General features: G+C 41.3%; 1 protein-coding gene across 1 annotated transcript in view; it reads right to left on the reverse strand.

Moving 5' to 3' along the window:
- Positions 1-2,587: 2,587 nt before the first annotated feature.
- The window catches only part of SORCS3 (sortilin related VPS10 domain containing receptor 3), a 514,894-nt gene continuing 496,992 nt past the window's right edge, over positions 2,588-20,489 (reverse strand). The window contains exons 21-27 of the mRNA XM_036336059.1: positions 20,049-20,172; positions 18,602-18,714; positions 13,282-13,413; positions 11,505-11,604; positions 10,418-10,523; positions 4,850-5,010; positions 2,588-4,118 (exon numbers count right to left, since the gene is read on the reverse strand). Of these exons, the coding sequence (XP_036191952.1) occupies positions 4,054-4,118; positions 4,850-5,010; positions 10,418-10,523; positions 11,505-11,604; positions 13,282-13,413; positions 18,602-18,714; positions 20,049-20,172 (801 nt within the window). The 3' untranslated portion in view covers positions 2,588-4,053. The remainder of the gene's footprint in view (positions 4,119-4,849; positions 5,011-10,417; positions 10,524-11,504; positions 11,605-13,281; positions 13,414-18,601; positions 18,715-20,048; positions 20,173-20,489) is intronic.

A 20,489-nucleotide genomic window follows, 5' to 3' on the forward strand; every position in this document is an offset into this window, starting at 1 on the left:
AAGCAACGCTAGCCAGTGAGGCAGGCCATAAAGTGTATTCCTTTTACAAACCAGGAAACTGTGGTCTGGATGATTGCTGAAAGTCAGAGATCTCCTAATTCCTGGCTTAATATTCTTTCCTAGGCCCAATCCATCACCACCTTCTTCGTAGTGTGTTTTTGTTTCAGATAACTCAATTAAGTCACTCTCTCAGAGTTGCAGCTGTTGCCCAGAAGGAAACGAATATATTTGGAAGCGGTTCTCACTTCTGTCAATTAAGATGCTGTGTATCATGGTAACAGGAGCCAGGGCAGGTGACTTTCCCCAGTAACGCTCCCTGAACTATTTTGTGGCAGATACAGCAGTTCTTCTCAACCATCAGTGCACATGAGAATCCTCGAGAACCTGCCTATGGTGCTGATAGCTGGGCTCCAGCGTGGAGTGCTTCTGAGGGCTTACTTCTAAGCTCTCTGATTGCCTTAGAGAAGACAATTCTAAAGCAAAGCATGTCCTCACTGCTCGTGAGAAACACAACATAGAAGCAGCTACAAGTCAAGGACACCCTTTGCCATCAGCCTTTGCCCGTATAGTACTGAGAAATCTGAGATAACTTGGTGGTGGATACAGGCTATATTCTTAGCATGACTCAGCCCGAATGAACCCATAATCTACTATTTTACCACTTTATGCCTTTTTTGTCCCTTTTAACCTAGTGGAGCAATTTTATCAATCTGACATAAATTTAACATGAAAAAAACTCAGATACCATTGGAAAGTAAAAACTAATACATTTAGAGAATGCACCTTTGATGTGGGACAAGAATATTAGACATTTGCTTTATTTGGAAAGCACAAGACCATTAAAAAACCCTTAAAGATTTGCAGGCACTTTAAGTATGAACCACTAGTGAGACTGAAAACAAGCCACTGTTACTTCTTTCAGAGGTACCATAAAGTAACTTCTCAATATTTGAGGAAGCATATTTGTTAAAAAGTAAATATAACTAAAGAAAAGTTTTACTAAGGATAACTTTAAATACATTGCAAATAAAAAAGAGCCTACCTTTGCTCAATCCTACATCTTCAATTTGAGTTCAGAGCCTATGATTCCAGAATAGCTAGTTAGTATCTAAAATATGGAAGCAAATTATTGACCAAAGCATTCTGGTTTCTTAGGTATCTTTGATCCATGGAAATTTATCACATATTTTCAACACTATAAATGCTAAAACATCCAACGTATAGCCCTTATTCTAGATACTTAGTTCACATTTCCTTATTACCTAATGTGGAGACGAGTCACTCACTTACCCTTCCAAATTCCTACTCAGCGCTGGGCAAGAGATTCATTACTGTTGCGATGCATCAAACAGCATGCTCCTAAATAATAATAAAAAACACACAAAACAAAACAAACAGAAACCAGAAGATATGTCTTACTGATTTCCTCTCCTGTTTTTATTTTTTTCTTCTGAAATCTTCAAGACATGAGTTGGCGCTACACCTCTACCACTCCCTGGGACCTGAGGTCAGACTCAAAGTTCATATAGATACCCACACATCTGCTCAGAAATCCTGGCCACAAACATTGGGATGGGAAACTTGGATACTGATTCAAATAGTTCATCTAATAAGAGCTCATAGAAAATGAGGGATCATAGAAAGTGTTTCAGTAGATTAAACTATTGTTATCAATTTCCCATGCCCTCTGTCAACGGGAATTAAAAAGCCACACCATTTGTCATGCAACTTAGGAGTGGCTTACACCACAGTAGGCAGAGTCTATTTCCCTGGATCATTGATGCTGGCCATGGCCATGTAGTTTTCTTTAGTCAATGAAAAGTAGGTGACAGGTAAATAGAGTGACCATTTTGAGCCAAGATGTTAGAACATAGAGTATTCTGCTGGTCTCACCTGGAATTCTGGAATTCACCATGAAATAAAACATACCCTGGGGAGCTGCTGGTCTCAGAATGATGACAACTCACTGAGCAGACCTGAAGAGACTGAAGCCTGCATCCAAGCTAGCTCAGGAGACCTTGGTCAGACTCGACTGAGCTCAGCCAAACCAGCCAACCTGAAGACTTGAGAGCAGAGCATAAATATCTGTTCTTATAAGCTACTAGATTTTTTTTGCCATGTAGCATTATTGCAGCAATAGCTGGCTGATACAATAGATAAAGAAAACTGCCCAAAGAAATCTCAGACAGATATGTAGCTTTGATGTACAAAAATACATTTATTTTCAACAATTTCAAAACCACTGTCTTTTTTATACAGTAGAAATATTCAAATGGAACAATAAAACCAAGAACAGTATATGTACATATACTGTATATATAGATATGACTCATGCATTTGTATTCCAGTGTGTAGTACAAGTATTGCAATTGTCTGCCCCATTTAACCCTTGAAACAAAAAAGCACGATCTTGAGAAATACACCTACTCCTGATCTAAGCTGCAGCCAGTCAGATTTCTGTAAATCACTTTCTCTCAGGGTCTCATAGAGAGAAATGTGAACAACATCCTACAAAAATCAACAGGGAAAAATTCGGCCTTTCCTCCCATATATATATACAGTATATCATTTTCTAAAACAGTGTGCACAGGCTGAGCCTGAAAATAAAATAAAATAAAATAAAAATGCTTACAGCGTGGCTTAAAGTGACCCTACTGAAAACAACTGACATGTATACATGTGTGAAAGGGCTGGGGTGCTGGAAAAGAGAATGCTGGCCTTGGAAGCCACTCACTCCAGAGGCAAGAACTATCTTAAAGGAACTGAAGGCAGACATTTGACTTTAAGGAAGGTGTGTATATCTGACAAGCAAATAGCACAGCTTTGCTAACATCATCTTTGACTAATATCATTAAAGACTAGACCCCTATTTGACCCACCGGATTTGCATGGACTCGTGATTCCACAAATACCACCTCCCTCCCAACCTCTCTAACTCCTCCCATGCCGCGAGGCACTCACTGGGCTTCACCTACTGCCCAGAGGACTAACTTTAGCTAAGAACAGCCCAATAATTCCCCATAAACATTATACATTTCTTTGGAATCCAACCAGGAAGCAGAAACGTTGTCATTTTCAGATCCACTGCCTGGCTTCCTTAGAGAAGAGCATTTTCTCAGGCTGATATCCTCAATGTTGTCCTTTTGGAGGGAACCTTTGTACGCCCATCTGGATCTCAGTTTGAAGTCTCTAGTGGGCTTCATCTTGCAACTTCTTCCATGTCACTGATGGAACAATAAGACTCCATGTTCTACGATGTTACTATAGTCCTTCCTTTACCAATTGTCCCAAAGAAGCCCCCCCACCCCCCTTATATACATAAGTAGAAACCGGCTATGGCATGGACACAGAGATGCAAGAGTTAATTGTGACAGACAACTGGAGAGCATCCAGAACCCAACACATCAACCAGGCCTGGGGGTTGGTCAGCTCTGAGGGTGAGTGCATAAGCCAACACACGCGTCTTTCTTTTTTCTGTTTTCTTTTTTACTAAACATTAAATTATTTCTCAGGAAATAAAAAGCTATTTACATTGTAATTATATACAATAAGCCATCAGTAGCCTCACTATTGACATGCACGAGGCAGGGCCTCTTTCACAAAAGTGTGCACGCTTCTTGCAGTTATGTCCACTCCCCACCAACTAACCTCCCGCACATCTAACTGGGAAATGGTTTACCTTTTAGGGAAGTGTGCTGGTGGGGGGTTTGTTGGTGATTTGGAGGAATGGAGGTTAATGAAAAGCCAACCCAACTTTAACAGTAAAAAGATAGAGACCCACAAGGGAAAAGAGAGTCCTTGCAGAATAAAGCAAGAAGGCTAGGGGAAGATACATACTTTGCCCATAGCACAAATACAGCCATTTAGTCTTTTTCATCTCATTTCAATCAGTTAAGAATGTTTTTGCCTCCCAAAGCTAAAATCTGCCTGGTATTTATGAAGGGGCCCTTGGTAAACAAAGGGTAAAAAAGACATTTTCATTTTTTCCCATAATAATAGTAATAATAAAAAATAAAAAGTCAGAAAGATGGTTGACCACGTGGCTTGTTGGTATTAAACACTAGTGCAGTTGGGAATCTCCTTTGTGCTTTCGCTGTTTGCAATGGTGGCAATGCCTCCTGCAGGGAAGAGAAGACAGAGGGAGAGAAGGATGTAAATTTCATCAGGGCAGGAGTCTTTGTTTTATTTTTGCTAAATACCAAGCCACCCTGAACAGGTGCTTAATATGCATTATTTCATAGGATACCTAGATATTCTATCCTATCAGCTTACTGGTTCACCTTCTCTATATTTAATGTTTGCTACCCCCTACACCAGCACACAGGGTAGAAGCAATACCTTGCCATCTTATACTCTACTAATAACTATCGTGATAGCCAACATCCACTGAACACTTACTATGTGGCAGGAATTGTGCTAATGATGTAATATCATTCCATTATCACAACAATCTCAGAAGGTAGGTACTATTATTCCCACGTCACAGATGAGGAACACGAGGCACATAGAGCAAGTAGGATGGTAGACCAAGAGGATTGGCTGAGCAAGAAAATGGACCTGGGACCATCTAATGCCAGAGCCTATATGTGTGATTATTAATTAGGACATATGATTCTTTTGCTCTAAAGGAGAAAAAGTCCAACAGTGATGGATAGTTGGTCTCATCTCTTCCTTACTCTTGATCTACTTTTAAGGGGAAAAATTCTGCCAATTTCAGATGGGCCAGAGGTGGTGGGAAAATTTTCAAATATGTCTATGTCATTGTAGCCAGTTCTAGTAGTATCTGAAGAGCAGGCCCAGTGGGTTGGCTGACCTAGTGTCTAGAGGACAGAGGACACAGCACACATACCTATGACCCGGGTGTCCAGCTCTTTGTCCAGCAGTTCCTCAGGCTCGGTGAATTCACTGAGTGTGATTTTGGGGGCGTTTTCACTTTGGCTCACTGACCCAATCATCTCCTGCTCCTTGTCATGTTGAACTTGAGCATAGATGTTAATCCAGGGGATTTTCCTACATGCACAGGAGCAAAATCACATTATGGTCACAGGGCATGTGAAAGTGGATATTTGGAAACCCTTGATGATAATCAGGGGGAAAAAGCTATTTAATAAGACAGGCCAATGTCAGGAAGAGGGGCTGCTCACTTAGACACTGGGGTCATGAGGCCAAGAGACATAAGGCCAGAGACTCAGATGCCCAGGGGACATGTAAGCCACAGAACTCCCTAAGGAATGCACCTTCTTCTGTAGTAAAAACCAAGCAGGTGTAAACAGAAGGGCAATGCCGTCCATCAGGTATGCACTAAAAGCCTTAAAACATGTATCCATTATTATATGTTTAAAGGAGCTGGACTTTGAGACTCATAAGGTTATATCAGTGTAAAAAGACATTTTTTCCTAAGGCTGCATCAGTTTAATTGGTCTCCTTTATGAAAAGCTACAAAATAAAGGACATACAGCCATTGCTATTCTATCCAGAACACTATTCATAGGCTAAGTACCTTAAGTACTTCCATAGTCAGTTTCCTCATCTGTTCAATAGGAATAACACTAGCTTCCTTTTAGGATTGTAAAGAGGATTAAAGGAAAGATTAAAAGAAGCTAATTAACTTCCTTCAAAGACACAAAAGTAGTGGGTTTACAAGGCAGACAGGCTTGAGGTGAGAGGAGCTGGCAGGTTTCAGTGAAAATCTCAAAGAAATCATCTCCTGACCCCATCTATTATCTCCTGACTCACTGTGTTCCAGCTTCTGTAGCCTCCTTTGAATTCCTAGAATCCAGTGCTTCTCAAACCATTTGTGACTCTATAGGTCTGGACAGGATGGGCTGAAATTCTGCATTTTTGCCATGCTCCCAGGGGATGCTGATGCCATTGGTCTGAGACCTAAACTTCAAGTTGTGAAACTCTAATACATCAAACTCATCCCCATCTTGGGGACTTTGAAGCAACTTTTCCCTCTGTCTGCAACACACCTCCTTCTACTCTTCTCAAGATACTGTCTTTCAGAACTGGGCCTACATGTCATTACCAAGAGGTCTCTCCTGACCACCCAACCTTTCCTCCTATAAATGTAATGAGACAGTGTCTATGAAATAAATGAATAGGGTGTTGGTTTAGGGCGATGTAACAGGCAATGTTTGTTGACTTGCTTTCTGTCTTTCTAACTAGACTAAAAACCTAATGTTCATACAGCCTGTGCTTTTATCTTAACTGCTATACACTTAACACAGTACTTGGCACATGGTTTACATTCAATAAGAATTTGTTGAATAAATAAATAAATGACCTCAAATCCTGGGCTCTTTATATTTTCATATTATGTTCTCAGACAAAATGATGACATTAAAAAAAAATAGAATACTACATCTAGAAGAGATCTCTCTACCTCATTAAGTGAGGAGGAAATGGGACTGTTGTACAGACATTTCATGAAGCTGATTACTGGCACAGATGTTATCAAAACTTGAGACATCTGACATCCACCCCAATCCAGAACATTCTGTGCCTTCCTAAAGGAGAGTCACTCTGTTGTCCTGGCACCAACCAGTAATATTTTCAAACTTCTACATTCTTCTCCCAACTCCAACCATTAGTGGATATAGAGTGTAGGGATACTTAATAAGGCATTTCTATATCTATTTAAGAAGGAAAGATCCAAAAGATAAGCTTAAAACATGGGTAGTTTCTACCTTTTCTTTACATTCAGTTTTCATGTCCTTAATGGTTGCTTTCCATAATTAAGGAAAATGTCCTCCTGACTCATACTGGTCTGAACCAGTCAAACATAATTTACAAGAACCATGACTGAACAGATTATGTGAAGCAGCGAACCTCAGGCTCTCTAAATGTGTCCAATTAAAAACTCATGCTGGCCCCTACTTTCTCATCTAAATAGAAATGCAGCCTAGTGACTGAGATTTCCTTTAATCATAAAAGTACATATTACTCATGAACATTGGGATCAACTGTAATATTTATTAGGTGTTGGGGGCAGAAAAACCATTTCGGATCATACAAGCCTATATAACTTCACCCCCACCCTTTCCTGCTCTCCGAATGATATCTGTGAGAATTTGAATAAATTTGCCCTAAGAAAGTTTGCCCACTTTATTTCAGTCTCTAAAAACAGATTTTTTCAACATTTTTAATAGATGGTTGGAAGGAAATGAATTTTGTTATTATTTTCAACATTTAAAAATTGTTAAATCAGTTTTCATTTCTTAACACAGCCACTTGTAGGCATGTTCAGAACCTAAGTCAAAACTGAACTCAACAAAGAAACATGGGAAGTAGGTTTAGAAGCATCTCTTGGACTACCCATTCATATACATTTTAATAAGAGCAGTAAGATGGATCAGCCCAAGTGACCTCTAAAAAACTTCAGTTTTTATTTGTTTGCTTCAACTATAATAAGTGTTAGGAGCATCTGGGAGACAATTTAGAGAAAGTGAAGTAGGCTTCAGATATGATGAAAGCCTTACTGAAAAAAAAAAGTACTGAAATAAATATAAAAGCACAAAAGTTTGTTGTATAATCAGAAAAAAATAAGAATCTATATTATGGAAAGGTCTTCGTAGGCAGAGTTTTCAGGAAATAAAAGTCATCTCATAATGATTTTTAATTATATTGCTTAAAATGCCAGATAATATCAGTTCTATACAAGAATTAGGTCAAATGTGAGAGACAGGGTGATATTTACTCAGAGGAAGCTTGGGGCTCATGGTAACTCTATTCTTCCCCTGTTAAGGGAAAACTTGGGATCCTGAGATGGTGATTCAGTGCCCTGGCACACAGAAGCCACTCAATGGATGTTTGTTGAATGAATGCATGGTTTAATGAGTTTGTGCTGGGGGTTAAAGGGAGAAAGTTTTGGGTCTGAAAACTCAGCATGGCCAGGGATCTGTAAACAAAAACAGAATTGCCCTTTCCCTACACCGTGTTATCCAAGTGTTGACTAAGCAGGTGTAGCTATTTAAATTTAAATTAACTAAAGCTAAATAACATTTAAAATTCAGTTCCTTGATGATATTAGTGATGACTGTGTTGGACAGTACAGATTAGGGAGCATTTCCATCGTTGCAGAAAGTTCTTTGGGACAATAATGCAAGAAGCAAAGGAGACTCTGGAACTCAGGGGTAAGAACCTGACCCTCCACAGAGCCATCACTGGAGTCCCAGGTGATAAGGAGGGAAGGAAACCAAAGAAATAAAAGAAGATCCAACAAGACCTTCACCAAAGGCTTGAACATTGGGAGGAAAACTTCTAGAAAAGGTGGCTTAAAAAATAAAAATAAATAAATAACTGCTGATTGGTAACTCTTAGCTGATTCTGCTGTTTATCCAGTTTGTCTGGTGTTTGTTAAATGTAGCCTTGGCTGCATGATTCACTGTAAGGGGCATAGAAAGGGTTGGTTGCTATCTGAGGACTATAAAGGGAATAATTCAGAGATGGCACTACCTGGCATAGATCCGAGTATTGAAGTGTACACATTTAGAGATGCCTACATTAATGAGTTGGCTGTCTAGGGAGTGTAGCAGCATTTATAAGAGAACAGAAAACTTTCTAAGTCATAGGATAAGTCTTGCTTTAATTTGGAGACATCTGACACAAGTACTTCTCTGCAGGACTTCTATTGGCCCTTGGCCTCAGCTATGATGGGGTTCTAGGGGCCAGAAGAACAAATGTAGCATAGTTGATCTTCAAGTCCCAGCAACCACCAGGCTTCCACACAACCAAATCCTTGGATGAACGAAAGTGTGCTTTGCATGTCACTGGAGTACATCCATAAATGGGCATTGTCTTGACTAGACTGTTTCTATGTTGAATCTTTGCTCTCTCTACTTGCAATATTAAAGAGGTTTCCCCATTTTCAAAGAGAACATGCAGGTGGGCTGACACATTCTCCCTCAAGTGGACATGAACTCACATACTGTTCTACAAATTGAGTAGTAAGGGCAATCTCACTCTGCCTTTCTGGCAGTGTCGAAGGATTCCTACTGTTTTGGTTAACTGTGAGATGGATATTGAGTAAACTGATATTGTAAAGCCTGAGATATACATGAGAGGAGTGCTGAAGGGTGCTGGGGAGCCCTAGATGGTTTGGCTCAGTGGATAGAGCATCAGCCTGAGGACCGAAGGGTCTGGGTTCAATTCTGGTCAAGGGCACATGCCCAGGTTGTAGGCGGGGGGGTGTGCAGGAGGCAGCCAATCAGTGATTCTCTCTGATCATTGATGTTTCTATCTCTCTCTCCCTCTCCCCAGAATATGTATTCTGGGGAAGGAGTAGACTGAAGCACCTTTAACACTGATCTCTTCCAAAATCTAAAATCATTGTGTTCAGTACCTGGAAACACTCACAGGACCAAGTATGCTTTTAAACCTCATCTGATGATATTCCTATGAAGTACATTTCTATACCAGTAATATTTTTATGAGCCTATTATGTGCCAGTTTGTGACACAGAAGGCACCTCTGGAAGGCATGTACCTTTTTATCTATAATAATAATAACATAGATTTGTTGATTATTTAGTATGTACTTGGTATAGATATTTACATTTGAACTATATGGCAAGCCTATAAAGTATTATACACTTTTTTATAGATGAAAAAAACTAAAATAGCTTAGAGAGAAAATCTAATTGTCCCAGGTTACAAATAGCAAAAGTTAAAATTGGGTCTGTCTTATTTCAGAGCTCACACTCTTAACTAGTCCACCTCTTGGTAGAAATATTATGTTATCTAAATAATGGTAAAGAATTATTGATTTTAATTTCATGTTTTTAATAAGTATCCTATTATATCACTCCTCTTGTGGCCTTCAAATATAATTTCTGAATACATGTATAGTTAGTTTTTTTTTTTTTTTATCAATTTCCCTTTAGACACAGGAAAGGAGTGATGGGGATATTTTGAGGTTAAATATTTTCAGCAGCCAATTTAAATAGAGATACTGTACAGCTATTGCACAAACTAAGAAAATGTGTGTGTGTGTGTTTGTGTGTGTGTGTGTGTGTGTGTGTGTGCTCTTGTACTTGTGCATACAAGATTTTAGCTGAATTTTCTCTATCCACCCTGAATGATTGTTAACTTGTAGAAAAAGATATCCTGACTATTTGAGGCCTTATTTTAGAAATTTTTAGGTGAAGTTTGAAAACTCCTTACACTTTTGAAGAAAATAAATTGATTACATAAACTACCCCTCCATTCCCTAACTCAATATAGTTATAAATTAGATAGAGTTCAGATTTTTAAACTTATTCCCTGACCCTCAACCATTCCCACTTTTCCCCATTCCCCAATAGAGCTTCAAGGAGAATTAATATCACATAGTTGGGATGAGTTTAGGAATGTTAGTTATAGGAAGAACCAACTCCCATGAATCTAGCCCCAAGGGTAAAATTGATAGTAGCACATACCTTTTAAACTTGTAGATCAGAAACACAGCCAGACCAACAAACACCACCGACAAGAGCATGAGCATGGCTGAGCTGCTGCGCCCAGCACTGGAGTCCACCAACGGAGCTAAGAGGGAAGAACATGCTCACTTGGAAGCTATTAGCTGAAAAGCGAGTACCCCTTGGAGAAAGGAGGCCAGCTGGGTTCCATCTGAATATCCAGTCTCGAGTTGCCCTGCACGCTATCTGGGCACGGGATCCCCAGTTTCAATGACAAAATTATATTCCCCGTCACAGCTTTTTCAGGAAAGTAAATGCCTCTGCTCTTCTGGGAGAGATTTGCTGCTCTTGGTACAAACTGAGCAATGTGTGTTCAGTTAAGGGGAGTAGAAGGAGGACGTGAAAGTCTTTCTCTCAGCCCGAGTGTCCGTTAACACGATTACAATTGGCTCATTGGGAACTTTGGGTTAAACACTGCTGCAATGTTTCCGTCTCTTCTCTTACACTGCTCTGGTGAAACATTGCTGGATGAGCACATCTGGAATCTCCATATCTGAAAACTCTTACAGCAAAAAGGGACATTTAGCAACTAGGCTCTCCCAGAGATCCAGCAGTGGATGCCCAAAGGAACATGCCTCCTTTTATTACTTTTACAAATCAACCAACTAGAGTTGATCACCGTTTCAATCTTAACTTCTACATTGTAAATAGAAGGGAGTTTTAAAGTAATTTCATCTGGCCTCCCAATGAGCATTCATAGAATTCAAAAATCCCAGAAACTGAGAGAGTTTGAGGACTGCCTAATATAATCCGGACTGTTTCAAATTTTTAAAAAATTCAAGGCCCAAAGAAATTGTAGGTTTTCTCCAAGATCATCCAGGGATTCAATAGCAAGGTCACTTCTAAGAAAGTCTTCTTGCCACCTCAACAGAAAGCCTTGAGAAAGATGTAATTAATCTTTCTTAATCCTCACCATGCAAAAGAGCCCTGCCATAAAGCCATTTTCCAGGAAGTTATGGAGAAGTATTTGCTGACTGTCTCCTCCCTCTTCTCTCCAGGAGAACAGATCACCATACTCACTTCCCCCTGAATCCCAACAGGCACTCACCTAACGTCAGCTGTGTGACATACACAATGACTTGAACCCCTGGCTTCAGTTCAAACTGGACCAAGTTTTGGTTTAGAGCATTAAACAACATCTCCACGATCTAGGGGAAAAAAAGAGAAAGGCTTCATGGGAAGGCATGACATGTGACAATGCTCCCTCATGGAGGAAGTAACCAGGGTCCATAGGCAGGAAAATGACCATGATCAATCAGTGGACAGGCTATTGGGACATCTTTATCAATTTGGGTCTCCCGGAGCCCTGTGAAGCCAAAACAGTAGTTGGTATCATTCGCTTAGATTGGAAAGGATAGTGAGACAGAAAGCTGTGTCCAAAGTCTCCTAGCAGATCCAAGTTGATCATAGACATTGATGTTTCATTCAACTCCTAGTTCAGTGCTCTTTTATTCATGCCTTTTAACTTACCATAGAAAAACCTGTGGTGGGGTCCAATGAAAGAAAGTCAACCCATCAGTAGTTCTTTAATCTGATCAAGCAATACCCACAGGGTAGAGAGGTCCCAGCCAGGATTAAAGCAGACACGTATACCCCAGCCCACTCCTCTGCGTTGTTTTCTCCCTTAGAGACAATGGGAGGCAAACATCAAAGCAGAAGCTGCCTCCTTTTTATGGGATAATTTTTCCTCTTTACTTCTCCCCAGCAAGTCTCAGAACACATAACATCGATTTAATCACTCTGTAATTCCCACATGGAAGCACAGGCAGACTTAGGCTGCTGTCCCTAACACTTATCTCGCTGTACGCGCCTTAATACCACAGCTGCTATTCGTCACTGTAATTACCTATTTATCTAAATGGATGGATATTGTAGCTTCCAAATATAATTCACACATGCCACTTGCTATTTCAGAATAAAGAGGTCTTGTAAAAGTGATGTATGCATAAGCTGAATTTATTTTTGGCCAAGTTAACTGTGCAACCCTGAAATGCAAGGATCAATTTCATTTCCCAGAGAAATGATTGCGATGACATCTATGCTGCTTGAGAAGGACTGAGGATAGATGTGGGGATGGGGTGATGGCCAGGTGAGTAGCAGAAGGATGTGGAAGATGCTTATACAATGATTACCTCAAATGGGAGCAAATGTGTTTGATTCATGCCCATTTTTAGCAGCCTCATTCTCCCTTATTTTCACCTTTGACTTGGCATCTGGGGAGGCAGGGAAGGGTGAAGCAGAGCACAGACACCAAGGCCCCCATGGAGCAGGAGTGAGAGGGAGAAGCACGGGACTGGCCAACTCCTTTATTTCCTGGTCTGTGTGCAGATCACAGGAACTATATGCCCCTTTGGTAAGGACAGTAAAACACAATCTCATTGGGGAATGCAGCTTCCTTAGTCAAAGCAAGCTGAGGCAACCCGTCTCTCTCCAAAGAAACATGTTCAAAGCAGTTCCTGTCCCCTCCAGGAGCAGAACTTAGATGACCAGGATTTTGAAAGACAAGAAATAGAGAAACTCAAATTCCTCCCTTTCTTACCCACATCCCTCTCCTCTGGGACAAGTCATTGGCGGGGAGATACTTAGCAAGTTGAAGGACTGGCGACTGTTGGAAGGAATGATGCTGATTGCTCCAGTCCATGTGCATCTATGTTGATTTGGGGTTAGGCTGATTATTCTTCAAAGTTCTGAGTACTGGCGAAATAGTGACAGGCTGATGGGCCAATGGGAGAGACCCTGTCTCCCTTTTTGGCTGAAATGAACTTTGGGTCCTCTTAGAATGTGAGGTACAGGCAAATGTTCTAGCCAAGTTTGCGTTCTCTTACTTGTTCTAGGTCCTCTTCATTGCCTTTCCGCCTCTCCGTCAAGTTCTTCGGGGGGAGGATAAAGAGCTCTGCTGAAGTTGGGAGGCCAGGGAACACAGCAACCAGGATCTGGTCTTCCGGGACACTGGTTACCTGCAAGCATGCAGAGACCAAAGAGTGAGGTCCCAGCCTTCCCCAAGTCAACAATAAGGAGCAGAATATGCACAGATATGTCTTATATATGTGCAGTTTTTGAAAAAAAAAATTAATCCTGGCCTGAGGATATGTTTTTATTGATATTTAAAGAGAGAAGATGGGAGAGAGAGAGAGAGAGAGGAACATTGGTGCATGAGAGAAACATTGATCGGTTGCCTACCACTTGTGCCGCAAATGGAAATTGAACCCAAAACCTAGGTATGTACCCTGACCTGGAAACAAACCCCCAAACTTTTGGTGTATGGAACGAAGCTCCAACCAACTGTGAAACCTAGCCAGAGCTATAAATATATATATATATATATATATATATATATATATATATATATATATATATATGTATGTATTTAAATGCAGCACTTCAGGCACAGGTTCCAATAGACTCCAACCTTTCTTTCCCTGATCCCCTAGAAGTACTTAGTTTCACTACCTCTTCTGCTCTGACTTACATTATTACTGAAGCTAAAATACTATAATGAGTGATTTTCAAAGTATTGTTTGCTAGGAACATTTGCAAAAGCTCCCCCCATATTTTGTTTTTCTGCACTTAGAGAGTTCTGGCTAAAACATGAACAGACTGGCTGCAAATGAGAAATAAGAACTTATAAACAAACATGGGAAATGCAAATGAAAGAAAAAAGCAAAGCAGCACTGGTTTTCACTTACTAAAGCGGGATTTTTTATTAACTTAAACTAGCTAATATTGGTGAGGCTTCAATTAAGAGGTCCCCTCATTTGTTGCTGGCAGCACTAAAAATTGATACATATTGTGCCAATTTGGTTTTCAAAAGACTTACTTGCAGGCCATAAAAATTTTTATACCCTTCATTCAATAACTGTAACTTGGGGTGTTTGTCCTACAAAAATGATCTCAAATATAGGAAAAAAGGGGCATAGGAAGAAAGAAACAGTCATAACTTCATTATAGCAAATAAGTAGAAAAAAGTGCAAACATTTGAAAAAAATTAAGGAAATAAATGATATCGTCAACCTGTTAGTGTTACTCTACCATTAAGATGATAATTAGTACCGAGCCAACATGGAAAAACACTTATGCTAGCTGCATTCTAATCTATTTCCTTCTATTTCTTTGGTTACAACTCTATAAAAATAAAAATGTATAGGAATTAAAAAGCAAAACAAGACACTAAATGTTATGTTAAGATGCTGAAATGATGAGTTAATTTTTCTATTTCTTGAGTGTTTGGGAAAAGGATTATGTTGCTTTATGATACCAGCTTAAAAGTAAGCTTCCGTCTGAAAGCAATTTCTTGAAGAAAACAAAACTCCAAGTTTTCCCCCTGTAGAGAGGATTGACTATTCTCTCCTAAATGTCTTTCATCCAGAACAATACTTCCAGTGCCAATCTAAATATGATAATATAGTTTTTGTTTTGATGGAAATATCCACCTCCTCCCCTGACTAGCTCTGCAGGAAGTGATCTGCATCTCAGCCTCTGGTCCTAACCCTTTCCAGAACACCATCCCACCCCATCGCTGGGCCTCAGTTCATGTCCACGGTGACAGATGAGCGCATCCACCTGTATGGTCTTTTCTCTGGTCACTTCTAGTGTATGTTTGCCGAGACATTCCCGGGTGTTTTGTGAACACCCCATTCATTTGAAAAATGCCCGACAGAGTAGAAACTCAATAAATAGTTGCTGGATTGAACAGAATTGGAGGGGTTCGTTGTTTCCCATTTGATTAGCACCAGAACTTGGGGTAGAGATTGGAGTTAACACTCAGAAATGTGACAACAAAGAGTGAGAGGGTCAACTTGAGGAGAATAAGCAGCAGTCAGATTCTAAAATACCCACCAAGAAGAGAGGCATCCCCTTGGGACCTGAGTGGGCTTTGCCAGAGGCCTCATGTCTTGCTGGAAGGTGTGACCCCGAGTAGCTGGAAGCCTCGGTACCGAAGGACATGGAGCAAGAAAGTCTTATCCTAACCAGTCAGAGGAAGCAACTGTCCAGGGACTGGACTGAGGACAAAAATGCAGAGATTCAACCAGTGGAGTGAAGCGGCTGAGCCCGTGCATGCCGTGGCTGCTGTGACCCTTTGCCCTAGGGAACTGTGGTCTTGGGGAGCACCAGTCAGTTAGGGACCCTGAAGGGACCTTGGAGCTATGTGTCTAAGGTCAGTTAACCTCATCCAAACAGACTTATGAGTGATTTGTTTTGTGATATTTAAGACCAAGGGATCAGCTGGCATGGCTGTTTATTATTTACTAGAGGCCCAGTGCACACAATTTGAGCACTGGAGTGGGGGGATGGGGGAAGGAGGTCCCTTAGCCTGGTCTGTGCCCTCTCACAGTCTGGGAGCCCTTGGGGAATGTCTTACTGATGGCTTAGGCCTGCTCCCCCAGGAGGACAAAATGCAGAGATTCAACCAGTGGAGTGAAGTGGCTGAGCCTGTGTGTGCCCTGGCTGCTGTGACCCTTTGCCCTAGGGAACTATGGTCTTGGGGAGCATCAGTCAGTTAGGGACCTTGGAGGGACCGCTCCCCCCAGGAGCAGGCCTAAGCCGTCAGTTGGACATCTTTAGCGCTGCTGCAGAGGTGGGAGAGGCTCCCGCCACCACCATTGCACTCGCCAGCTGTGAACCTGGCTCAGGGCTTCTGGCTGAGCAGTGCTCCCCCTGTGGGAGCACAGTGACCACTATGGGGCAGCTCCTGTATTGAGCATCTGCCCCCTGGTGGTCAGTGCATGTCACAGCAACCGGTTATTCCACCATTTGGTTAATTTGCATATTCGCCTTTTATTATATAGGATTAGGATTATTATTATAATTACCAAGTTATGGATTTAAAAGCTTGTATGTTTTTAATAAATACAGTTGTACAAAATTCTGGAAGTTGCAATCACAGTCATCCAGGAACAGCCTCATTTTCATCCCTTTCTATGAACAATCTCTTTGTAAAAAGATTTGAGGTGAAGTTCATCCTCTGAACAATTCCCTGCAGGAATGCTTGTATATTGTTCTCTTTTACTTACTTGTCTTTCTTCCTGTGAGCTCCTTCTCCTTATCTGTCCCTGGAGCTTTCTCCTCTGTCTTGGGAGGCATCAACATCCATGCCTGTCCTGCCCCCACTCCTCATACGAGGAGTGGGGTAGGGGGTTAAGGACTTCCAGAGCCTCAGCTCCCACATCTCTACCTCAAGCTGTACTTCTGCTTGATCTTAAAATCCATATTTTCAGCTTTCCTGGTTATCTGAACCCAATTGTTTCTCATGTCCTCCAAACTTGTATGGAAGATCAAATCATTATTGTTCCCCCAGTATGCTTCTCCTATATAGTCCCCACCTTGATTAACGGCAAGGCCATCTCTTACCTACCCGTCTATCAAAAAGTGTCTCCCTCCTCCTTCTCATCCACACTACATATTATTGGCCACCAATTCTATTGTTTAACATCCCAAATAAACGTTGAATCTTTCCTCTTCAGGATTTTATTAACACAGACTAGGATAACTGTGGTAGTCTTATAACTACTCATCTTTTGTGAAATATTTCCTCCACTCTATTCACTTCCCACCTTATCAGCCCATCCTCTGTATTGCCACCAGAACGGATATTTGAAATATAATTCTATAGTCAGGATTTTTCACTAAAATAAAAAACAACACATTTCACACTTGCCAGTACCTATGAGAGGCACTTCAAACTCTTTCTAGCTTCTCAGACTCTACACAAACTGACTTAACCATCCTGGCTCAACATTAGCCACACTTGCCCTTAAAACCTAAAGACTGGCTACACTACTCTGCCATTTTCAAATGCACTGTGCTTTTTCAGTAGTCCACGGCTTCGCACATGCTGTTCATTCTTCCTGAAAGATAGCATCCATTGTTAACTACTACTTATCCTTTAAAACAGTCCAGGTATATTCTCCAAAGACCATTCTCATAGTTCATAAGTATTTATTGAATCACCAATATGTGCTAAGCCTGCACTTTCCTGAATAAAGTGAATCTCACTTCTCTCTATGCTCTTTGGTATGCTGGTATGCCTCTACCATAGAACTAGTTGCATGTTAGAACTGACCATTCATTTTATTGTAGTACTTAGCTCTGAGCAAAGGGTTCATAATACCCTTTCAATATTCTCTAAGGCAAATCTGGCTTTGTTTAACTCTATACAATCTACTGGCATGCTCTATTTCCTGGCCTGTTGTCTTCTAATGGCTAACAGTGGTCTTGGAGTCCAAGTGTTTGATTAAGAAAACCCCTTTGGGCGGGGGGGAGGGAGATGAAGTCAGCCAAGTAAATGATAGTAGTGTAGACTCAATCCTATCTAATAATAAACAAACATGGTAATTGACCGTACCTTCGCTACACCTCCCATAGGCTAATCAGTGCCATATGCAAATTAACCACCAACAAAGATGGCGTCCAATTTGCATACTGCAGGCAAATCCCACTGCACCACCCCACCTGGGGCTGGCGGCAGCTTGATCCCTAGCCGCTGGCTGTCCCAGCGCGAGATCCTGGCCTGCCGTGTGTGGCCCAGGGCAGGCGGCAGCGAGATCCCCAGCCGCTGCCCGCCCCTACATGGGATCTGGGCCTGTCGTGTGTGGGGCTGGGCAGGTGGGGCAGGTGGCAGCACTATCTGAGCTCAGGATCTGGGCCTGCCATCTGCAACTGGGAAAGACGGGGCAGACACCGAGGGATTGGGCATGCCATCTGCCACCAGGGGAGCGGGCCTAAGCCAGCAGGTGGTTATCTCCTGAGGGGTCCCAGAATGTGAGAGGGCACAGGTTGGGCTGACGGATGCCCCCCCCTGCCAGTGCACAAATTTTTGTGCACCCGGCTTCTAGTTATTTCATAAAAGGGATCAATCTCCTATATTGGAAAAAAAAATTTGGGATAAATATGGGGCCAATATCCATCTTCAAGCACATCTATCTATCTATCTATCTATCTATCTATCTATCTCCCTCTCTTCCCTTCCACCCCACCCACCATGCCTCCATCATTTCTTATCCCCTTCTATTTTTCCCTCTCTTTCTTTTTAGAGAAAATACTAATCAAACAATAAAATGGGAGGTTTTAACCCATGAAAATGTGTTGTGGAGGAAACCATCTGGCTCTTTATTCATAAGGATTGCAGCAAATATAAAGCCAACTTACTTTAACTAAAGCTCTCTTGATGACATTGCCAATATCTTGTCTCCACTCTGGAATGTCAGGGTTGTGGTAATCCAGGTTAGGAGAGAATGATAACAGCTGGGACTGGAAGTATTCTGCAAGGAGAGAGAGTGTGTGAGCGAGTGAGACCAAGAGAGGGTGTGATAGGTGGGAAGACTCCACAATCACTATGCTATAGAGAAGCCATCTGCTCTTTCATGTAGCCTCAACTATACTAAGAATTCCTTCACTCCAGCCTGTTTCTTGGTCTCTGAAAGAGTGTGGGACTTGATGACTGGAAGTAGATTTGTGCTCCCACCAGTTTTTTCTTAGTTCCTAAGAATTTAAGCCCTTCTTGTAAAAGAATATTACCTGAAATGAAACATAAGTATAAAAACCCAGGAGAAGACTTTTGCTACTGTAAGTGGTATCATGCAGAGCCAGCAAGAAAGCATTAAGTTGGGCTTAATGAGGAGAGAATATTGTGCTCTTCTTTCATTTCCTTTGTCCATCCTGCTAGCACTGCCTCCAGGGGCTAGAAAGTATGTTGATACCGTGGATCTAGGGTGTAGGTAATGTTCAACTACTTTACTGGTTGGTGGGTACAAGGCTTTGTTCACTTTGTGGTAATTCATAAAGCTAAGACAATTATGATGTATACTTTCCTATATTATATTTACACTTAAATAAAAAGTTTTAATTTAAAAAATCATCTTGGTTCCCCGTGAGAGAGCGTGAACATCATGTTTGGAAGAGATATAAGAAAGGTCAGAGGAGCTAGTACAACTTTCTAGAAAAACCTTGAAATAGTGACTGTTTTTAGGGGCTTGAGGGAGGTTGTGTGGGATTGTGGGAAAAGCACAATTTTACTTAAAATAAATTTAAAAATGAAGAATGGTTCTCCAGGATTGAGAACTGGATAGTAGCCTCATTTACCACTCTTCTGCCTTCCTTCAACCTTACATTCTTAGCCTTATGTTCCGTCTCTGCAGCCAATGATGTTAGAATCTCTACCAATAAAACAACAATAACACATAGGTTGTATGTAGCTCATCTCAGGGGGCATAAGATGACACCTCCCATTTTGAAATCACTGGTCCTGATCTTCACAAAGAGTGGGTGCTGCATGTGTATTGTAGATACCTCAATAGGACCCCAGATCTAGATGGTTTCCTGACAGTTTTTCCAGTTAGATTTCATTTCAACTTCTGATAAATCTCTCTCTAAGGAGACCATTAGGTTTTGATGCACACACATCCCAGAAGACAACAGATGCCTGTCTGTGCCCTGCATTTATTTAGGAACAAGGTAGGAAAAAAGTTTGGATGCCCCTTGATGACATATATCACTTTCCCATGGCCTGGTGAATTTCCAAAGCAGTCAGCAATTGTCACTAGGGTGGATTGGCTGGGTAGAAAGAGGCATCACAATGACTATTTTCAGGGCTTACCATGAACGGCGATGTCTTTTGTGTCCTGGATGAGGGCGTTCCCAGCGGCCACCTGAACAGTGATGGTGTTGGTTCCCTCTGCAAGGAACGTGAAGGAAATGCTGCTGTCCAAGGTGATGAGGGGCTACAAGGAACAGAAAGACCAATTTAATCCTCTGTGGGATATGAGATTTCCTCCTTCCTGTAAATCTCAGATGGTCACACATCTGCATAGCATTCACATATCCCAGGGGATCCTAACTTAAGAATGGAAAAAAAGATTACACAGCTTCCCCAAACTGTGATTACACCTTATATCCAGTATCCAAGAAGAGTATTTATAGTCTAAATGCACTATACTCCTGAGAGATGGAGCTACAACTGGACACTCTGGATTTTGCATGTCATTCTATTCCTTCTCCTGGGGAAAAAGAAAAGTGACTTCTGTAACCTATTCCTATT

The sequence above is a fragment of the Myotis myotis genome, unplaced genomic scaffold, assembly GCF_014108235.1.
Source record: "Myotis myotis isolate mMyoMyo1 unplaced genomic scaffold, mMyoMyo1.p scaffold_m19_p_15, whole genome shotgun sequence".
Classification (NCBI taxonomy): domain Eukaryota; kingdom Metazoa; phylum Chordata; class Mammalia; order Chiroptera; family Vespertilionidae; genus Myotis; species Myotis myotis.